The sequence below is a fragment of the Vulpes lagopus genome, chromosome 15, assembly GCF_018345385.1.
Source record: "Vulpes lagopus strain Blue_001 chromosome 15, ASM1834538v1, whole genome shotgun sequence".
Lineage (NCBI taxonomy): Eukaryota > Metazoa > Chordata > Mammalia > Carnivora > Canidae > Vulpes > Vulpes lagopus.
The window spans coordinates 26,924,188-26,940,530 of NC_054838.1; the positions used below are offsets into that span (position 1 = coordinate 26,924,188).

A 16,343-nucleotide genomic window follows, 5' to 3' on the forward strand; every position below is an offset into this window, starting at 1 on the left:
AATGTTTGATGGAATTCATCAGTGAAACTATCTGGACCTAGACTTTTTTGTGGGAAGCTTTTCAATTATTTATTCACTTGAAAAATAGACATAGGGTTATTCAAATGTTACTTCATTTCAATTTTGGCATGTTGATTTTTTTCAAGGAGGGAGTCTGATTCATTTAGATTGTCAAATATGTTGGCATAAAGTTGTTCACATTCCCTTAATAACCTTCTAATGTCTGTGGCAATGCAATTTTTAAAAAAGGCTTGTATTAGCATTGTAGCAAACATTTATATAGTGCTTTTTTTTTTAACATACTTCTCACTTTACAAATATTGACACTTAATTCCCACAGCAAATGGTGAGGTAGATAATGTTATCATCTCTATGTTCTAGATGAAAAAAATGAACCAAAGTTAAGAGAGTTAAGGTGCCTTGCTCAAGATTACAGAGCTGGTATATTAAGAGCTTAAATTGTAATCCAGGTGTCTGGGTCCTGAGTCCTTTTTTCTTGACTACTGCTTGCTTTGCATTTCTTAAATAACAGATACCTGTTCTGTTCTTCTTGTGGAATTTTGTTGTATTCTATCTGGTGCTCCCACCACATTTATTCCACAGAGTGGAAATATTTGCTTCTGGTATTACTAATTAGAACCTGAAATGCCTTTCCCCATAAAAACATATAGGATAGCCACACATGCTTGAAATATTATTGGGTTCTTGTTTAAAGGTTTATTTATTTGAGACACAGAGCATGCAAATGGGGGGGAGCAGAGGGAGAGAGAGTCTCAAGCAGATACCCCACCAAGTGAAGAGCCTGACGTGATGCTCAGTCTCATTACCCTGAGATCCATGACCTAAGCCAAAATCAAGAGTTGGGTGCTTAACTGACTGAGCTACCCAGGTGTCCCTTGAAATATGATTGTTAATATTCTTCAGTTACGTAATATGTTAAAAAGACTTTTGGGGCTTCCCTGGGAATTTCACCACAATTTATAATGTGAAACATGGTTTCTCTAGGTAAATATTAGAAGATATTTTAAATTCACTTACTTAAATTGTTAAACTTCAGTTAGATGGAAATTGTACTTTTTGGAATCCTTAATTATTTGAATTTACTGAGGGGTTTCTAAATAATAATTTTTAGAGACAAACAATAAGATTAATTTTTACATATATTTTGTTTTACTTTCATTAATTTGTTGATTAATGTCTTTCAGGGATATCCAAATGCTCAGAAGAATATTCTTCTTCAGGTGGATCAGAACTGTGTTCGCAATTCTTATGATGTTTTCTCTTTGCTGCGGTAAGAAACTTCTTAGACCTCTTGCATTTTCTAAAGAATCTTCCTCATTTTGAGTTTGTGACATTTTTGTGTGAGGAAATGTATGGGAGCTTTAGAAGCTGTTATTCAGGCTTAGCATTTTTTAGTGAGAGCTTCATAAATTTTGTAGCTACAGTGATTTAAGTTTATCTCTTTCACAAAGCCTTTGGAACGCCATTTCCTTTCTCTGGACAGTGGGAGAGAATGATTGGAAGCCAGTGATCTTTTAACAGGGATGTGAGCTGTTTCTGGTTTTCTGTACTATAAAGAGCAGCAACCCGAGGTACAAAATTTAGACTTATCAAAATCTTAATGACTACAGCATTACTAGAAAAGCCCTCCAATAGCCCCAGACATGGCTTAAGAATTTTGACCTGCTGTTCATCTTAAAAGAATCATGTTGGCAAGGCAAAGAAGCTTTGCATGAATCTCATGCTCAGAGGCTTAACTAACTGCCTTAACTCTATATTTTCATAATGTCTGGGTTTAATTTTGAAAAATTTCTAAATATGTTTTTAATTTTCAATGTGGTAGATCATCAAGGACATTTTCCCAGGAGGCAGGCAACCAAAATAAATGCAATTCGAAATAAAGGTAACAGTGACACTCAGCCTATGTTCACCCTACTCAGACAGATGGTTCATTGAAATTTGATTTTGGCAGTATTTTTCTAATGTTTACATTACACATCATAAATTTCATACCATTAGACATCCTCAATATATCTACTAGAGGAAGAGTCCGGGAGGATGGTTGGACTCTTGTCCAATTGGATGATTGTTTACTTTATAAACATTATGAAATGGGCCTTTTCTTTACAAATCTTGAATCTTATTATTCATGGTGATAAAGTTTGGTCACATGGTCTGTGTAAATTGCTCTTAGGAGACAATGATTTCAATTAAAGTAACCACAGACATTTGATGACTTTTGATTATTATCTGAGAGGTGCTCTCACTTTGACTTCTTAGGATATGTAAGAGAATAGACAGGACTTAGTAATTGGATGGTGGAGATAGAAAGCAGGAGGTGTCAAAATATATAACTCATATTTTTTAGTCTCTTCAGTGTGGGACTACATTGAGTTTTAAGTATTGCAGAGAGGAATGTACAGAAATAGTTTGAAATGTGAGTAAGCAATTAATATTTCTTGACCTGTTTTGCTCATGAAATGGAGGTATAGCTATTAATGTTTTAAAGATACTGTCCAAGTGTGTGATGATGTGATCTTATTAGAGAAATCAGTGGAATCAAAAGTAAAATATGAAGTCAGTGAAAAGAGAATTTGGGAAAGATAGCATCATAGAATTTAAGGGAATAGAGATTTAAGCTGTGTTGAATGCTCTGTGACGAGACAGGAAAATAACAACTGCAGAAATGGTGTAGGATCTTGGGAAGCAACCTGGTACAATAGAGAATGCTTTGGTTAAATTGACCGTGACTTCAATTATCCCTGGTTTATCCGAATTCATTTAACTTTTCTGATTCTTCTAAAAGATAGAGACAGTAAATATAAATTTGTGTAATTTACAAACATTTCCACGTTTATTATCTTTTGCTCTTAGAAATTTTTTTGTGTTCAAACATCAGGGATCAGTCTTTCTCTTCAGTGTAGAAGCTGAGGCCAAGAGGTAGTGTTACATGATTTATCTGAGAGCACACAGCAAGTAAGAGCCAGACCGGAGGTTGGTATGAAGGTTTTCATGCAAGCAAGTTTTGTCGATCCTTTTCGGAGTCTTATTTACCTTCTTAGATTGGTGGTTATAAGGTGATTATAAGGTGCACATAGCGTAATGACAGAAAATTTTCTGAAAATCATAGAGCCCTCCATAAATTCAAAATCATCAGGTAAATTTGAGAGTTGCTCAATTATTTAACATTGATTCTTACAATGATATATCTCTTAGAAGTTTCATTTCTAGGTTGCTTTCCAGATTCCTCAGTTGTGTCAGCAGTTTGATTTGCCTTATTAACAGTGGCCTTGTCGTTAGCCTTGAGTAAATCATTTATGGCTGGTAACATAGATGTACTCTTGAATCAGATCAAGTGTCTATTTATCAACCAAATTACCTGAGGCCAGAGAGTTACTTTGCTGTTAGAAACTTTATATTGTATTCGTCAACATTAATGAGTACACGGAACTTTCTCTGAGAATTCTCTTAAGCTGTAGTAAGGAGTAACCACCATCTATTTGCTAAGTCAAAAGCTCTTCTCACAGTTCTTGGCATGATTTATGCTTGCTGGGAGACTTAATTTTGTGCTGATCAATTTGTTCAGTTTCCCTTCTTTAACTCAGGCAACAATGTACCCTGGTGGAGTATATTTGAAAAATATACATTTTCTTTCCTTGATGCCTTTTTTGATGTGTGAAATTCTTACTTCTTGATCTGTAATTTTATGTGAAAAAGTAGAATCTGAATTCTTTAATATCACTTAACTTCACAAATTCTCAGTGCCATTTGGAATCAGGATTAGAACCTATGTCTTTTGATTTTGTTTTTTTTGAGAGTATATTCTAGTTAATAACTAGAATAACTAGAATACACTGTGTTGTGCCACTAGGATGCATATTTCCTTCCACTTTTTACAATGTGAATGTTATAGAAAAATAGGAAATTTTGACTAAGGCAGGGATTTTGCAGCACCTATGACCAGAGCAGTAGAGGCCCTTCAGGTGGATGTGTTGTACCATTTTTAAGAAAACAGTGACCTGAGATTTTATTCAGATTTTTCTGCCAGTAGTTAAGAATGTAGACTGATTTCAATGTTAGCAAAATAATATCTCTTTCCAAATTTATATTCAGTGTGTGTGATGGTAATTATATTTTTCCTTCTTCAACCCTTGGAAATTCCTGGATTAAGGGTTAGTTTTCATGTAAGCAGACATTTAATTAGGAGCCAATTTACTCATTACATTTGATGCCTTAAATTAGGATGTTCACCACAAGGTGTCAATGTTGTTCTTTAACTGGCATTTGAAATTTCATTTATTTTATGGTTTTGAGGCGAGAAAAGTTGGATTATAAATTACAAGGGAGCATTTATTTTTAGAAATTAACTTTCTTTTTCTCTATTATTTCTTCAAAGTTGAGTTTCTGGGCTTATTAGATAACTTTCTCCTTTTGGTTCTGTTGATTTAAAAAAAAATCCTATTGGTGATACAGAGCTATTGAAAGATTAAGAAGAGAAAGAGTGACATGGTTGGGTGCACAATTTACATTTCTGACTGTGGGGATGGCGTGGAATCAGTGGAATGGGGCTAGAAGCAGGAGACATCTATAATCCTATTTGTTCTTTGAAATTAAAAGATTGCTTTTGATTTTTAAAGGTCTTTCCCCTCTTTCATACTTCCTCAAAAAGGTGGCTCTACTCTAGTGAGATGAGAATAATTCTGGTTTTCTTGTAGTACAATTTTAATTGCTCCTTTCCCCTTCTTGACATGCCCTACTTTTGCCAGTTGAAGGGAGTATGGTGGAGAGTCATGGGCCCTCCACCTAGGTTCCAGTCCTAATGCCATCACATGCCCATAACTGGATGCAAGACTTTGGGCAAATTACTTTGATATGCCTCAAAACTACTTTTGTAAGATGGCAATACTATTTATTTCTTAGGGATATTATGAGAATTAAATAAGGCAAAGTACTTCAAAGATCCTAGGACAGCTACTGGCATATAGTAGACTTTAAGTTTTCATTTTCCCTGATTTTGACTTAACTTATCTTTCTTTTCATTTTCCCTTCTCCTCCCCCCAGCTTGGAATGAGTTTTTTCCTCTATGCCAGTGTTCCTTTTTTATGTTAGCATTAGCTTCTTCAATTTTTGACTTAATTTCTCTTTCTTTTCTTGCCATTCTAATGTCTACCACCTCTGCTTTTAGAGTTATTTTTATTAATCCTGGACAATTATAATAAAATTGTTTAGTGGGTGTATGTCTTTTCTCCTTAATGGCATTGAAGACTTTTTGAAGGAAGGGATTCTTTCATATGACTGTATTTTTTCCAGACTATCTTCCTGACAATTGATGGTTATGTTGGCATTCCTATGAATGCTGTTGTGATCCTAGAGCCCTCAGTCCTGTGGATTAGGTCCTGCAAGTCTTCTGCTTTATTCTTTCTGCTTGAGAACTCCTTTCCATTACCACAGCTTCACTCAGCACATCCACATGCTAGTAACTCTCAAATCGATACCTTTGGTTCCTTCCTTTCTTTTGGATTTCTGATCTGTATTTTTCAGTGACCATTAGACATTTATACTTTCATGTTCTGTAGGAATCTCAGCCCCAACATGTCCAGAGCTACACTCATTGATGTTATTCTCCTCTTCCTTTTCTTTTCCTTGTATGTCTCATGTCCTATATATCATCATCTCAGCCACCCAAGTGAACATACCCTTCTTTGTTCTCATCTCTATTATCTGGGACTATTTCTTGACCTCTTAATTAGTCTCCCTACTACTGGTTTTTCCTTCACGTAATTGATAGCTATTATTTATTAAGCAATTAATTACTTTGTGCTAGGAATTTTTCTTAGTGATTACCCCAATTTGTTTTCACAGTGACCCTCTGTGGTGAGAACTTTGAGGAAATTGAGGCACAAAGTAGTTAAGTAGCTTATCCAAGGTCACACAAGTAGTTCCTCTTAGCCTGTATTCAAGTCCAGAAAGTCTAGCTCCTAAGCCTTTATTCTTTTTTCTTTTTAAGACTTTATTTATTTGAGAGAGATCATAAGCAGGAGGGAGGAGTAGAGGGCAAAGCAGACTCCCCGCTGACCTGGGAGCCCTATGCAGGGTTCAATCCCAGGCCCCCGGGATTTTGATTATGACCTGAGCCAAAAGCAGACACTTAACTGACTGAGCCATTCAGGTGCCCCTAAGTCTTTATTCTTAACCAGTATATTTTACTGTTTTCTAATCTCTTATATTGCTTTGGTACACTTTATCTGCCACACTGCTGCCAGAATAACCTTTAAAAATATATATCAGTTTTGTCACTCATTGGGCCTAGAAATCTTTGAGCCATCACATACAGAATAAAGTAAACACCTCTTAATGTGGTAATCAAAGGTTGTTGTTCTGAACACTCCATAGGGACTAGTGTTCCTTATTTTAAATCCTACCACTGCTTGTGCAATTAATAGCTAGTATTTATTGAGTACTTACTGTGTTATAATTAGTTATTCATAGTCTGATTCTTTCTCCTTTAGCACCCCTAAATTTTAGGACTCCTTTACACAAGAGTCCTTGTTTTATTGGTCTCTGTTTTAATCCTATCACAATGCATATCATATATATTAAACATAATAAATGCTCTTTTGATTTAATCAAATCAAACTATTCTTTAGGTTACAGAAGACTAGCATTTTGTTCTAGTTATTGGTTTGCATCTGACAAAATAAAGAGTCTAAAAAATTTCTAGGCCATTATCTAAAAAGTGTTGAAAGTGTAATCAGATCTGTGAACCTTCAGCTGCCTCTTTTCTTTCTATCACTGCCCTCCCACCATAACATCTGGTGAGATTTCAGGGTTTTATGACTTTTGGTCTTACTCCTGACTTTTCTGGAAGACCTTTACCTGGCTGGCTGGAGGTAAATTGTTCCTGCCTTCCCTGCTATGATAGAGAATACTTTTTTCTTTAAAATTTCAGTCTGAAAAAGGAAATACTTACATCAAATCCATTATTCTTCAGGTGATGTTTAAGAAACAGATGGAATGAGATAAATAAGGGCATAAATTGTCTATATAAATTTTGGATGTGATAACCACCTTTGGGTTGCAGGGAGAGTTTTTCCCTCACCCTGCCTAATGATCTCTCTAATGATAATTACGAGTATAGAGAATATGGCTAAGAACCTAGCTATAAGCAAAAGGTGTTGCAGAGTTTATATTCTAAAACTCATATTTTGCCATTCATAGTAGAGAGTAGGCTCTTTTTCAGTGTTCTGTGTGCTAATTTTTTTTAAAAGATTGATTATTTATTTATTGGAGAGAGAACATCTATGCGGACCATTAGACATCCTCACATTCTTCACAGATGAACATCCAGTTGTGTCAGTACCTTTCTTTTCCCACTGAATATAAATACTATCTTTATCATATATTAAAAGCTCATTTATACTGGATCTGTTTCTGGATTCTCTTTTTTGGTTTTGATCTTTTTGTCTATTCCTTTACCAATTGCAGATTGATTCAATTAGGGTAGCTTTTTGATATATTCTGCTATGAAGTAAGGCAAATCCATCTATTGCTACTCTTCTTTTTCATAACTATTTTGGGTATTCTTAGAACTTTATTCTTCCATATGAACTTTAAGGTTATTTTGTTCTATTCTTTAAAAACCAAAAACAAAACTTCATTGGAATTTGACTGGGAATTTTTGTATGCATTGCTTCTAATTTTGGGGGGGCTGTCATTTTTATGTTATTAGTATTCCCATCCAACTGTGGTCTTTTATATTGTTCAAATTTTATTTTATTCCTTCAATAAGATTCTTCAGTAACACAGTTTTCTACATACGTCATGTGCCTTTCCATGAAGTTTGTTTTTAAGTATCTTACAGTTTTTACACTGTTATATAAAATATATCTTCCATTTCCATTGCTTCATAGGGAAAAGCTATAATTTTAAGAAAATCTTATGTTCAGTGTCTATATCAAATCATTTTTCTTATTTTTTAAGGAAAGCTCTTTTTGAGAGAGCTGCATACAGTCATTATCATCAATAAAAGGATAGGTTTATTTGTTCTTTTCCAGCGTTTATAGTGATTTTCTACTCTTACTGCATATACTAAACCTTCTAGAACTTGCAAAATAATGTTTAAAAGTAATAGAAATAGTGGGCATGCTAGTCCAGTTCCTGTTTTAGTTAAAAATGTCCAATGTTTAGAATATTTTCTGTTAATTTTGGAAAATATTTCAAATCTTCCTATGTATTTTACCTTTTTTTTTTTTTTTGTATTTTACATTTTTACTAGGAATGGATGCTTAATTTTTGGCAATGCCTTTCTACACTGAATAACATTATATGTTTTCCTTTCTTTAATTTATAATTATAATAAAGTATGTAGATTTCCTGATATTGCATTACTAATTAGTTACAGGTTATTCTTTTGCTCATTGCTGTGAGGTTGATGTATAATATTTCTAATATATAGTTGTTTCTTGCAAGTGGGCAGAGTAGGTAATCATTTTTCTTGAGATCTGAAAATTGAATTGGCAAGGTTTTCATCTTTTTCTATGACCTTAATCTGTAAAATGATAATAATAGCATCAATTGTATTGGTTGTTTGGAGGATTAAATGAATCAATATGAAGTACTTAGTATAGTACCTGAGTATAGTTAGCACTATTTATGTTAAGTAGTAGCATTATTAGCAGCCACGAAACACATTAAATAATTTTGGAAATTTTCAATTCTTTAATGGTCTGTTAAAATTTAGCTGTTAAATCATCTAGATCAGGTGCCTTTTATAATGATAAATTTTATTCTAATACATGTTAAGCTGTTTGCTCTGTCCATTTTTCCCTACTTCATGGTTTATTCTTGGCAATTAATTTTTGCTCAGAAACCATCTATTTCCTCTAGATCTTTAAATTTATTGCTGAAGTGGTACATATATTTTTATTTTATAGTCACTTGATCATTTTAATAATTTACAGCACATTTTCTAATTAAGTCCAGAAACCACTCTAGTACTTCAGTTAGAAATATTCTTGGATAGGATGCTTTCTGATATCTTTTACCATATGAGCTAAAACAAACTATTTGAGATAATTTTTGTCTTTAAAATGTTAGAATAAGAATGGAGAATTTAAACTACACAAACTTCATGAATTTGAATCTAGCTTATGATACTGTCCCCAGCGTATACCACCAACCTGACTTACTAATTATTTGTTAAATGAATGAATGGTTAAATTTATAAATTACTGGATGAAATACAGCCTGGTTGGATAATAACTGAGTGATAAGTAGGTTTTGGGAGAAATCTTTTAAATGATAGATGTAAAAAATCTTTTTTCTTTTTTTTCAATTAGTCTCCCTTCTCAGCGTGGTGGATCCCAATGCAAGGCTTGAACTCATGATGCTGAGATCAAGACCTGAGCTGAGATCAAGACCTGAGCTGAGATCAAGAGTAAAACACTTAGCTGACTGAGCCACCCAGGCGCCCCTAAAATGATAGCTTTTTAATCACCTTTCCAAAGATAATATTAACCTTGGATATGTTCTTCCCCAATTGTAGTATATTTTTAATGTAAAATATCTGAGTACTTAATTTTAGACAAAGCATTTGTTAATGAAAGTCATGGAAAGGCATCATATGGTAAATTATTTCCTGCTTATTAAATGAATTAACCAATAGATCTGACCATCTTTAACTAGAACATTTTTTAGGCTCTTCTTGCTGCTAAGTCTGTTTTCTCTAGTGTACTGAATGTTCAACAGGTGGTAGGAAAGTAGTGAATAAATTAAATGAGCCCTCTCCAAAACAGTGTTCAGAATTCTTGGCTTGGAGCAATAGTTGATTTTTAAATGTTGTTGGAATGATTAAAGAAGTGTATAAAATCAGTATAAAAAGGCAAAGAGCATCCTTTGAGGTCAAGTAGGTATATGAGTAGTCTTCTGCCTGAGAAATGAGCCAGTTCTGGCTTGAATTCACAGGGCTACTAAGACTGCTTTGTTTAAGAGGTCACTACAAATGATGGCTTTGCTGTCACAACCCACATGGCTGCCTTGTAACTTCTGCATTCACATGGTGCCAGGCATGTTCCAAGGCAGCTTTCCAAGGTTTAGTGATTTCACCCTGATGTCTCTGCCAATAAAAATAACCAGTTACCATGAAACATGTGCCCCACCTATAACTTGATTTTTACATGCTGTTTTATTAAGAGAACTTATCAGAGATTTTAGGGGAATACATTATGCTTATCAGGATATCACTCGGCCCTTGAAGTAACCTTTATTGTAATGGTGGGACATTTTACCTTGGAAGAGAGTCTGAAGCTCAGCATGTTTATCTGTTGAGAAGAGTGGACATTGTAATAATAATAGCCTCAATCCAATAGTTCATTCTGTATGACTGGAAGTACTGTATTAATATAAGAAGCCAGATTCTTACTTTGGAGATTTATATTCTACTAGGACAGATTAACAGATAGAGCAAGCAAGGGGTCTTACATTCATTGAGAAATTAATAATCTCTAAATATTTTGTTGGTATTGCAGAAGTTAGTCAGAATCCCATCCTTTTGTATGCCTACATGGGTGGTAGAGAAGGAAAATAATATTTAAGTATCTAAAACACAAAAGGCATTTATTTATTTTTAAAGATTTTATTTACTTATTTGAGAGAGAGGACAAGCAGGGGAGCAGCAGGGAGAAAAGAAGCAGGGTCCCCACTGAGCAGGGAGCCCTATGTGAGGCTCCATCCTAGGACCCTGAGATCATGACCTGAGCGCAGACACTTAACCAGCTGAGCCACCCAGGCACCCCATGAAAAGTCATTTAAATGCTTAAAACTTAGCATACTTATTTTTATAATATTCACAATTGCCTTACTACTATTATAATTCTATTTTACTGGGAAGCAAACTGCAACTTAGAAAAATTGAGCTAGTACGTTTTTAGAGTCCAGATAGGTCTAATAGCAAAGGCCTTTCTAATATGTTTCTCCATTTCATGGAAGAGTTCCCTGTGACATTTCTTTCTCTTCTCGAAACTGCTTAGCAGTACCCATACCCCTTCCAATCAACTTGCTTTGGTTGTGTGTCTGAGTATAAAATGGGCCAGGCATTTCTTAAAGAGTCTGTGGCACTTGCACAATGGAGGCTTTTGTAATAGGCTCTCTTAGAGCCATCTAAGGTATGCTTAGCATACTCCTGATCTATCTTCCCGTGCTGGAGGTGTTAACTATATGTAAGCCTACATAAGTTTGCCTTTGAAGAGTGTCTCTATAAGTTTTTGACCACATAGTTCCTTTTACTTCTTTTTCCTCAGTATGGTAATCATGAAGTGATTGGACAGTGGTTTTTCCTTAGTTGGCATCCCTCTCTGTTTTCAAGCTCCTATCCCTTAAATTCTGACTCTGCAAGAAGTGCACTGATGTCATAGAGGGAAAATGAGTTTTCCACAGTAGCACTGATTTTTCCATCTCACAGATTCTTTGATTCTAGCAATAGAGTCAGATATGAACTTGGGAATAGAACTGGCTTTAAACAGTTTATGGGGAGATTTAAACATCTGGAGATTTAAATTTATGGAAAACTCAGTATAAGCCAAGAAATGGAGTCAACAGCTTTCAAAAAGGAGGTAAGATGATCTTAGGTTGCATTAATTAAAATACAGTGTTCATATCAAGTCTCTGTGGACTTTATGTTCATTAACCCATATTTGGAATGTTCTGTTTTATTTGAGTCCCTGTTTACTTTGACAAGGAAGATCCAGGGGTAATGGCCAGGGTGATGAGGTGTTTTTTTTAATCTAATTAAATTAATTAATTAATTTAAAAGATTTTATTTATTTATTCATGAGAGATATAGAGAGAGGCAAAGACATAGGCAGAGGGAGGCTTACCCTGCAGGGAGCCCAATGTGGGACTCGATCCTGGGGCCCTCGGATCACACCCCAAGCTGAAGGTAGATGCTCAACCACTGAACCACCCAGGTGTCCCTGATGAGGTATTTTAAAACAGTCATATGAAAACTAGTTCATAATGGAAGATATTTATCTGTTATTAATCAGTTAACTCATAGAGCATGCATGTGAGCTGTGGCAAGGTGAGGGGCAGAAGGAGAGAGAGAATCTCAAGGAGGCTCCATGCCCAGCATGCCCGTCTCATGACCCTGAGATTATGACCTGAGCTGAAATCAAAAGTTGGAAAGCCTAACTGACTGAGCAACCCAAACACCTCTAGGAATAGAAGATATTTAGTTTAGAGAAGAGAGGACTTTGGGAATATAGTTGCTACCTTAGAATTATTTTTGGCAAACAGTTATTTGGGTAATAATAGTAATATAGATACATTAGTTGAACATGTACTGTCAGAAAATCCTGTACATGCTTTATCTCATTTAATGCTCAAAGCAAATTTATATGATTGATGTTATTTTTCATTATCCCTATTTTGATAATGAAGAACAGATCCAGTAAGGGAAGATAACTTGTGTAAGGTTGGATTGTGATAGAGCAAGCCAGACAGATTTCCTTTCTTTTCTCCCATGCTGCCACCACATTCTATAAAATAAATATGTAGGTTAACTTTCCCTGTGGGTAAAATAATGATAATGCTAAGGGTGATCAAGAGTACTGAGGGTGGTATGATGATTTATTTTATTTTTTTAAGATTTATTTATTGATTTGAATGAGAGAGAGAGAGAGCGCGCGAGCACGCACATGAGTGTGAGTGCAAGTGGGGGAAGGGGCAGAGGGAGAGAATCCTTAAGCCCAACTCAGGGCTCAACCCCACAACCCATGAGATCATGACCTGAGCTGAAACTAAGAGTTGTATGCTTAACTGACTGAGCCACCCAGGTACCTCAAGATAGTTATTTAGATAGTGATCAGAGAAGACCTCACTGAGAAGAAAATATTTGAACAAAGCCTTGAAAAAGAGGCAACAACCTTTGTGGGTATCCCTAGGAAGAACATTCTAGAGAGCACAATTAGCAGGTATAAAAGCCCTGAGGTGGGAGTGATCTTGGTTTGTTGCAAGAACAGTTGAGTGGTTAGTCTAGTTTGAGCATAATCAACCAAGCTGGCAGAAGCCAGATTGTGTAGAGTTTTAGGTATTTCTCAAGTGGTATGGGAAGATATTGAATGATTTTGAGCAAGGGAGTTATGTGATCTGATTTTTATTTAAAGAAAATGACTGTGGCATGGAGAAGAGATTGGAGAAAGGGAGAGTGGCAGGAGAGAGATTTGTTGAGAGACTATTGTCATTTCCAGGTAAGAGGGGAGAGTTACTTAGGCTGTTCTGATAGCAGTTAAGGTAAGTTAAGAAAAGTGGTAGAATTCTGGGCATATTTTGAAGTTAGAGCTGACCAGACTTGCTAATGGATTAGGTGTGGGGGTATGAGCGAAGTTGAAGTTAAAGATAACTTCTGGATAATTAATCTAAGCAACGAGGTGAACTGTAGTGGTATTTATAATAAAATAAATGCTGTGAGATTCCTGGGGGTGGGTGGAAGAGAAGAGAGTAATGGGGAATCAAGAATATATTTGGGACATGTGAATTTTGAGATAGGTATTAGTTATGAAGGTGAAGGTGCTAGGAGGCAGTTGGATATACAGTTTTGATCTCTGGGTCAGTTGGTGCCAGAGATGTGAATTTGTGAATTCTGTCAAAGTTCAGAGTAGAAAACATCAACCACTCCAGATATTTTCATCAGAAAAAAATTTATTTTATTTCTGTTGTTTGCTTTTTTATATTTAGTTTATTTTAGAGAGAGAGAGAGAGAAAGTGAGCACTAGCAGGCATGAGAGGGGCAAAGGGAGAGAGGGAGAAAATCTCAAGTATGCTCCATGCCCAGCACGGAACCTGATTCAGGGCTGGATTTCACAATCCTGAAATGGTGACCTGAGCTGAAATCAGGTTAGAGATGCCTAACCAACTGAGCCACCTAAGCGCCCCATCAGAAATAGATTTAATACAAAGAATTCAGTGTGTATTGAATCATTAAAGGGTTGGAGGAGTAGAAGTTGGGTTTGTTTTAGGGTAGGCTTTTTTAAGATGCTGCTAGGCTTCAAAGGCACACTACCTTTACGCTTTAGGGTGAACCCACCAGACCTGTGGTCCCATCATCACAAACTACTGCTGGTGACATAGCCATCCTACATCCACCAGACACCTGTAGAGAGGAGCAGGGAAATGGTACCAAAGCTGGAGGGAAATAAGGGGTCCAGGGAAGTGGTTTTTGTTTTGAGATAGGAGTAGTATATTCATGAACTGAAGGAAATTTTGTGGATGCATGAGAAGGAGAGGTGATACCAGGCTTAGAAACCTTTGATAAGTGAAGGACAGTGAAATTTAGTGTACAAGTAGATGTTTGGCCTTTGGAACAAGCAAGGGCTGTGCCTGTGAGGAAGGCAGAGTTTTTGGTTACAGATACAGAATCACTTGGTAAATTTGGTGGTGGGAAATGAGTTAAGTTGTCCTCTGGTTGATTCTCTTTTTCAATAGGATCATCAGCCAGGTGTCATGAAGCTGGAAGGAATGTATGAGGTTTGAAAAGAAAAGAGAAGGGTTTAAAACAGTTTTTTTGGTTAATGAGAGAGTGAATTAGGCCTAATAGCTGTCAAACTTCAGCACGCCTGGGAATCAGCTTGAGGGCTTGGTATAACACTAATTGCTGTGCCCCACCCCCAGAGTTCTTGATTCACTAGGTGTGGGATGGAGCCTGATAATTTGCATTTGTAGCTCTCCTGGGTGAACCTGATGCTTCTGGACTGGAGACCATACTTTGGTTATAAATTAAAGGGAGACCATTTAGCATTGGCTCGAGTATAATTTCTTTAGCTTTGTTCGTCTACTTGTGTACAGAGGTGGAGAAGGCAATGACTTAAATTTAACCAGAATTAGAGTTTTACCAGGTGAGGTCAAGGGGAAGAAGAAAGAGCCATAGGAGTGATTTTATAATAATGTATAAGCTGAATAAGGGGAGAGATGAGGACGTGAGGGAAGTGATGGTCAGTGAAAAAGTGCTAGGATTAGTAGATTAGAAGTTTTGGTGGTGAGAATGAATTGTAGGAGAGAAGTGATCTGGAAATATGGATGGTGACGGTATGAAATTGGGCTGCTTAAAATTGGGGTTTTTAAAGCTGCTGCAGTTATTAACTGTGTAAGAGAATAAATAACTGGGTGGAGATCAAGAACCTGAGAGGTTGAGTATTGGATGGATCTTCTACATGAATGTGGAAGTTGTCAGGAGCAGTGGCAGGAACAGTGGTGGAGAAGGAGGTGGTGATTCAGGGGCTATAATCTTCAATTACTAAGCTGGAATGGGAGGACTATATAGATAGATGGCAGCAGCAAGAAGGGTAAGTAGCATAATCAGTATGTGTGTTAAAGGGATGGAGGATTTTTGAGCACAGAGAACAGTGATCTGGAAGGCAGCCATTAGTTGCAACTATTTCATCTACAAGCTGAGTGTTGTGCAGGGTGTAGGAGAAAAAATTTGAGCCCCACTTGAGCTGTACATGATCTTATATTTCTCACAACAGCCCTGTAACAGTAGGTATTATCCCCATTTTTACGGGTGAGGAAACCAAGGCTTAAAATAATTGGTCTCATAGTCATAGCTTATAAATACTCCAGGTGGTATCATGTGAGTCCAATGGGAGCCAAAATAAGGCAGACCTTGGCTGAATATAAGAAAGTATTTTTAGCAGTAGAGATGGGCACCAATGAAAGGAGAAAGTGAGCTCCCTGTCACAGGAGTGAATGTCTACCTTCTGCTTCACCACTGCAAACTAATTTAATCACTGAATGATATAAGGAGAAAACCAACATATAGTAAAGAAGGAAGGGAATTGATATTTTTTAGCTATTGGAGTGGAGATTGGAGGGTGATAGTTGAATTCAATTATCTCTAAGATAGGAGTCTGTGATTATATGGTAGTTGCACAACATTGTGAGAATACACTAAGAGCCACTCAGTTGTACACTTTAAATGGTTGTGTATTACGTGAATTTCACCTTGATTTTAAAATGTCTGTAATTAAACTGGTTATTTTTGTTTTAATCTGTTGGCATTTCACCATTCTACCAAATTTCACATGTGAAGCACTTTGGATACAAAAAGGTAGAAAAGTAGTTATTGCTTTCATGGAGCTTAGCATTTGGGTAAGTGTGGCTATATGTGTATGTACGTAGAGATAGCTAATCATGAAAATTGGTAAATCCCTGGTGTCAACAAAATGTGGTAAGTCGTTGCTGTTGAGCTTCTGAAGAGCCCAGTTGGGCTCCTCTACTTGTTCTTACTATATGGTGTACTTGGCACAAAACATCTTTCCCAATATCCTACTTTTTGTCAGTCTTGGAATCTG

The 16,343-nt window shown here is 36.1% G+C and overlaps 1 protein-coding gene across 2 annotated transcripts in view; it reads left to right on the forward strand.

Annotated features, from left to right (window-relative positions):
• UVRAG (UV radiation resistance associated) overlaps positions 1-16,343 on the forward strand; it is a 318,666-nt gene that overhangs the window by 86,597 nt on the left and 215,726 nt on the right. For both annotated transcript variants that reach the window (XR_005983964.1, XM_041730667.1), the window contains exon 6: positions 1,206-1,291. Coding sequence is in view for 1 of the 2 variants with exons in the window: in XM_041730667.1 (XP_041586601.1) it covers positions 1,206-1,291 (86 nt within the window). In the remaining variant the exon portion in view is untranslated. The remainder of the gene's footprint in view (positions 1-1,205; positions 1,292-16,343) is intronic.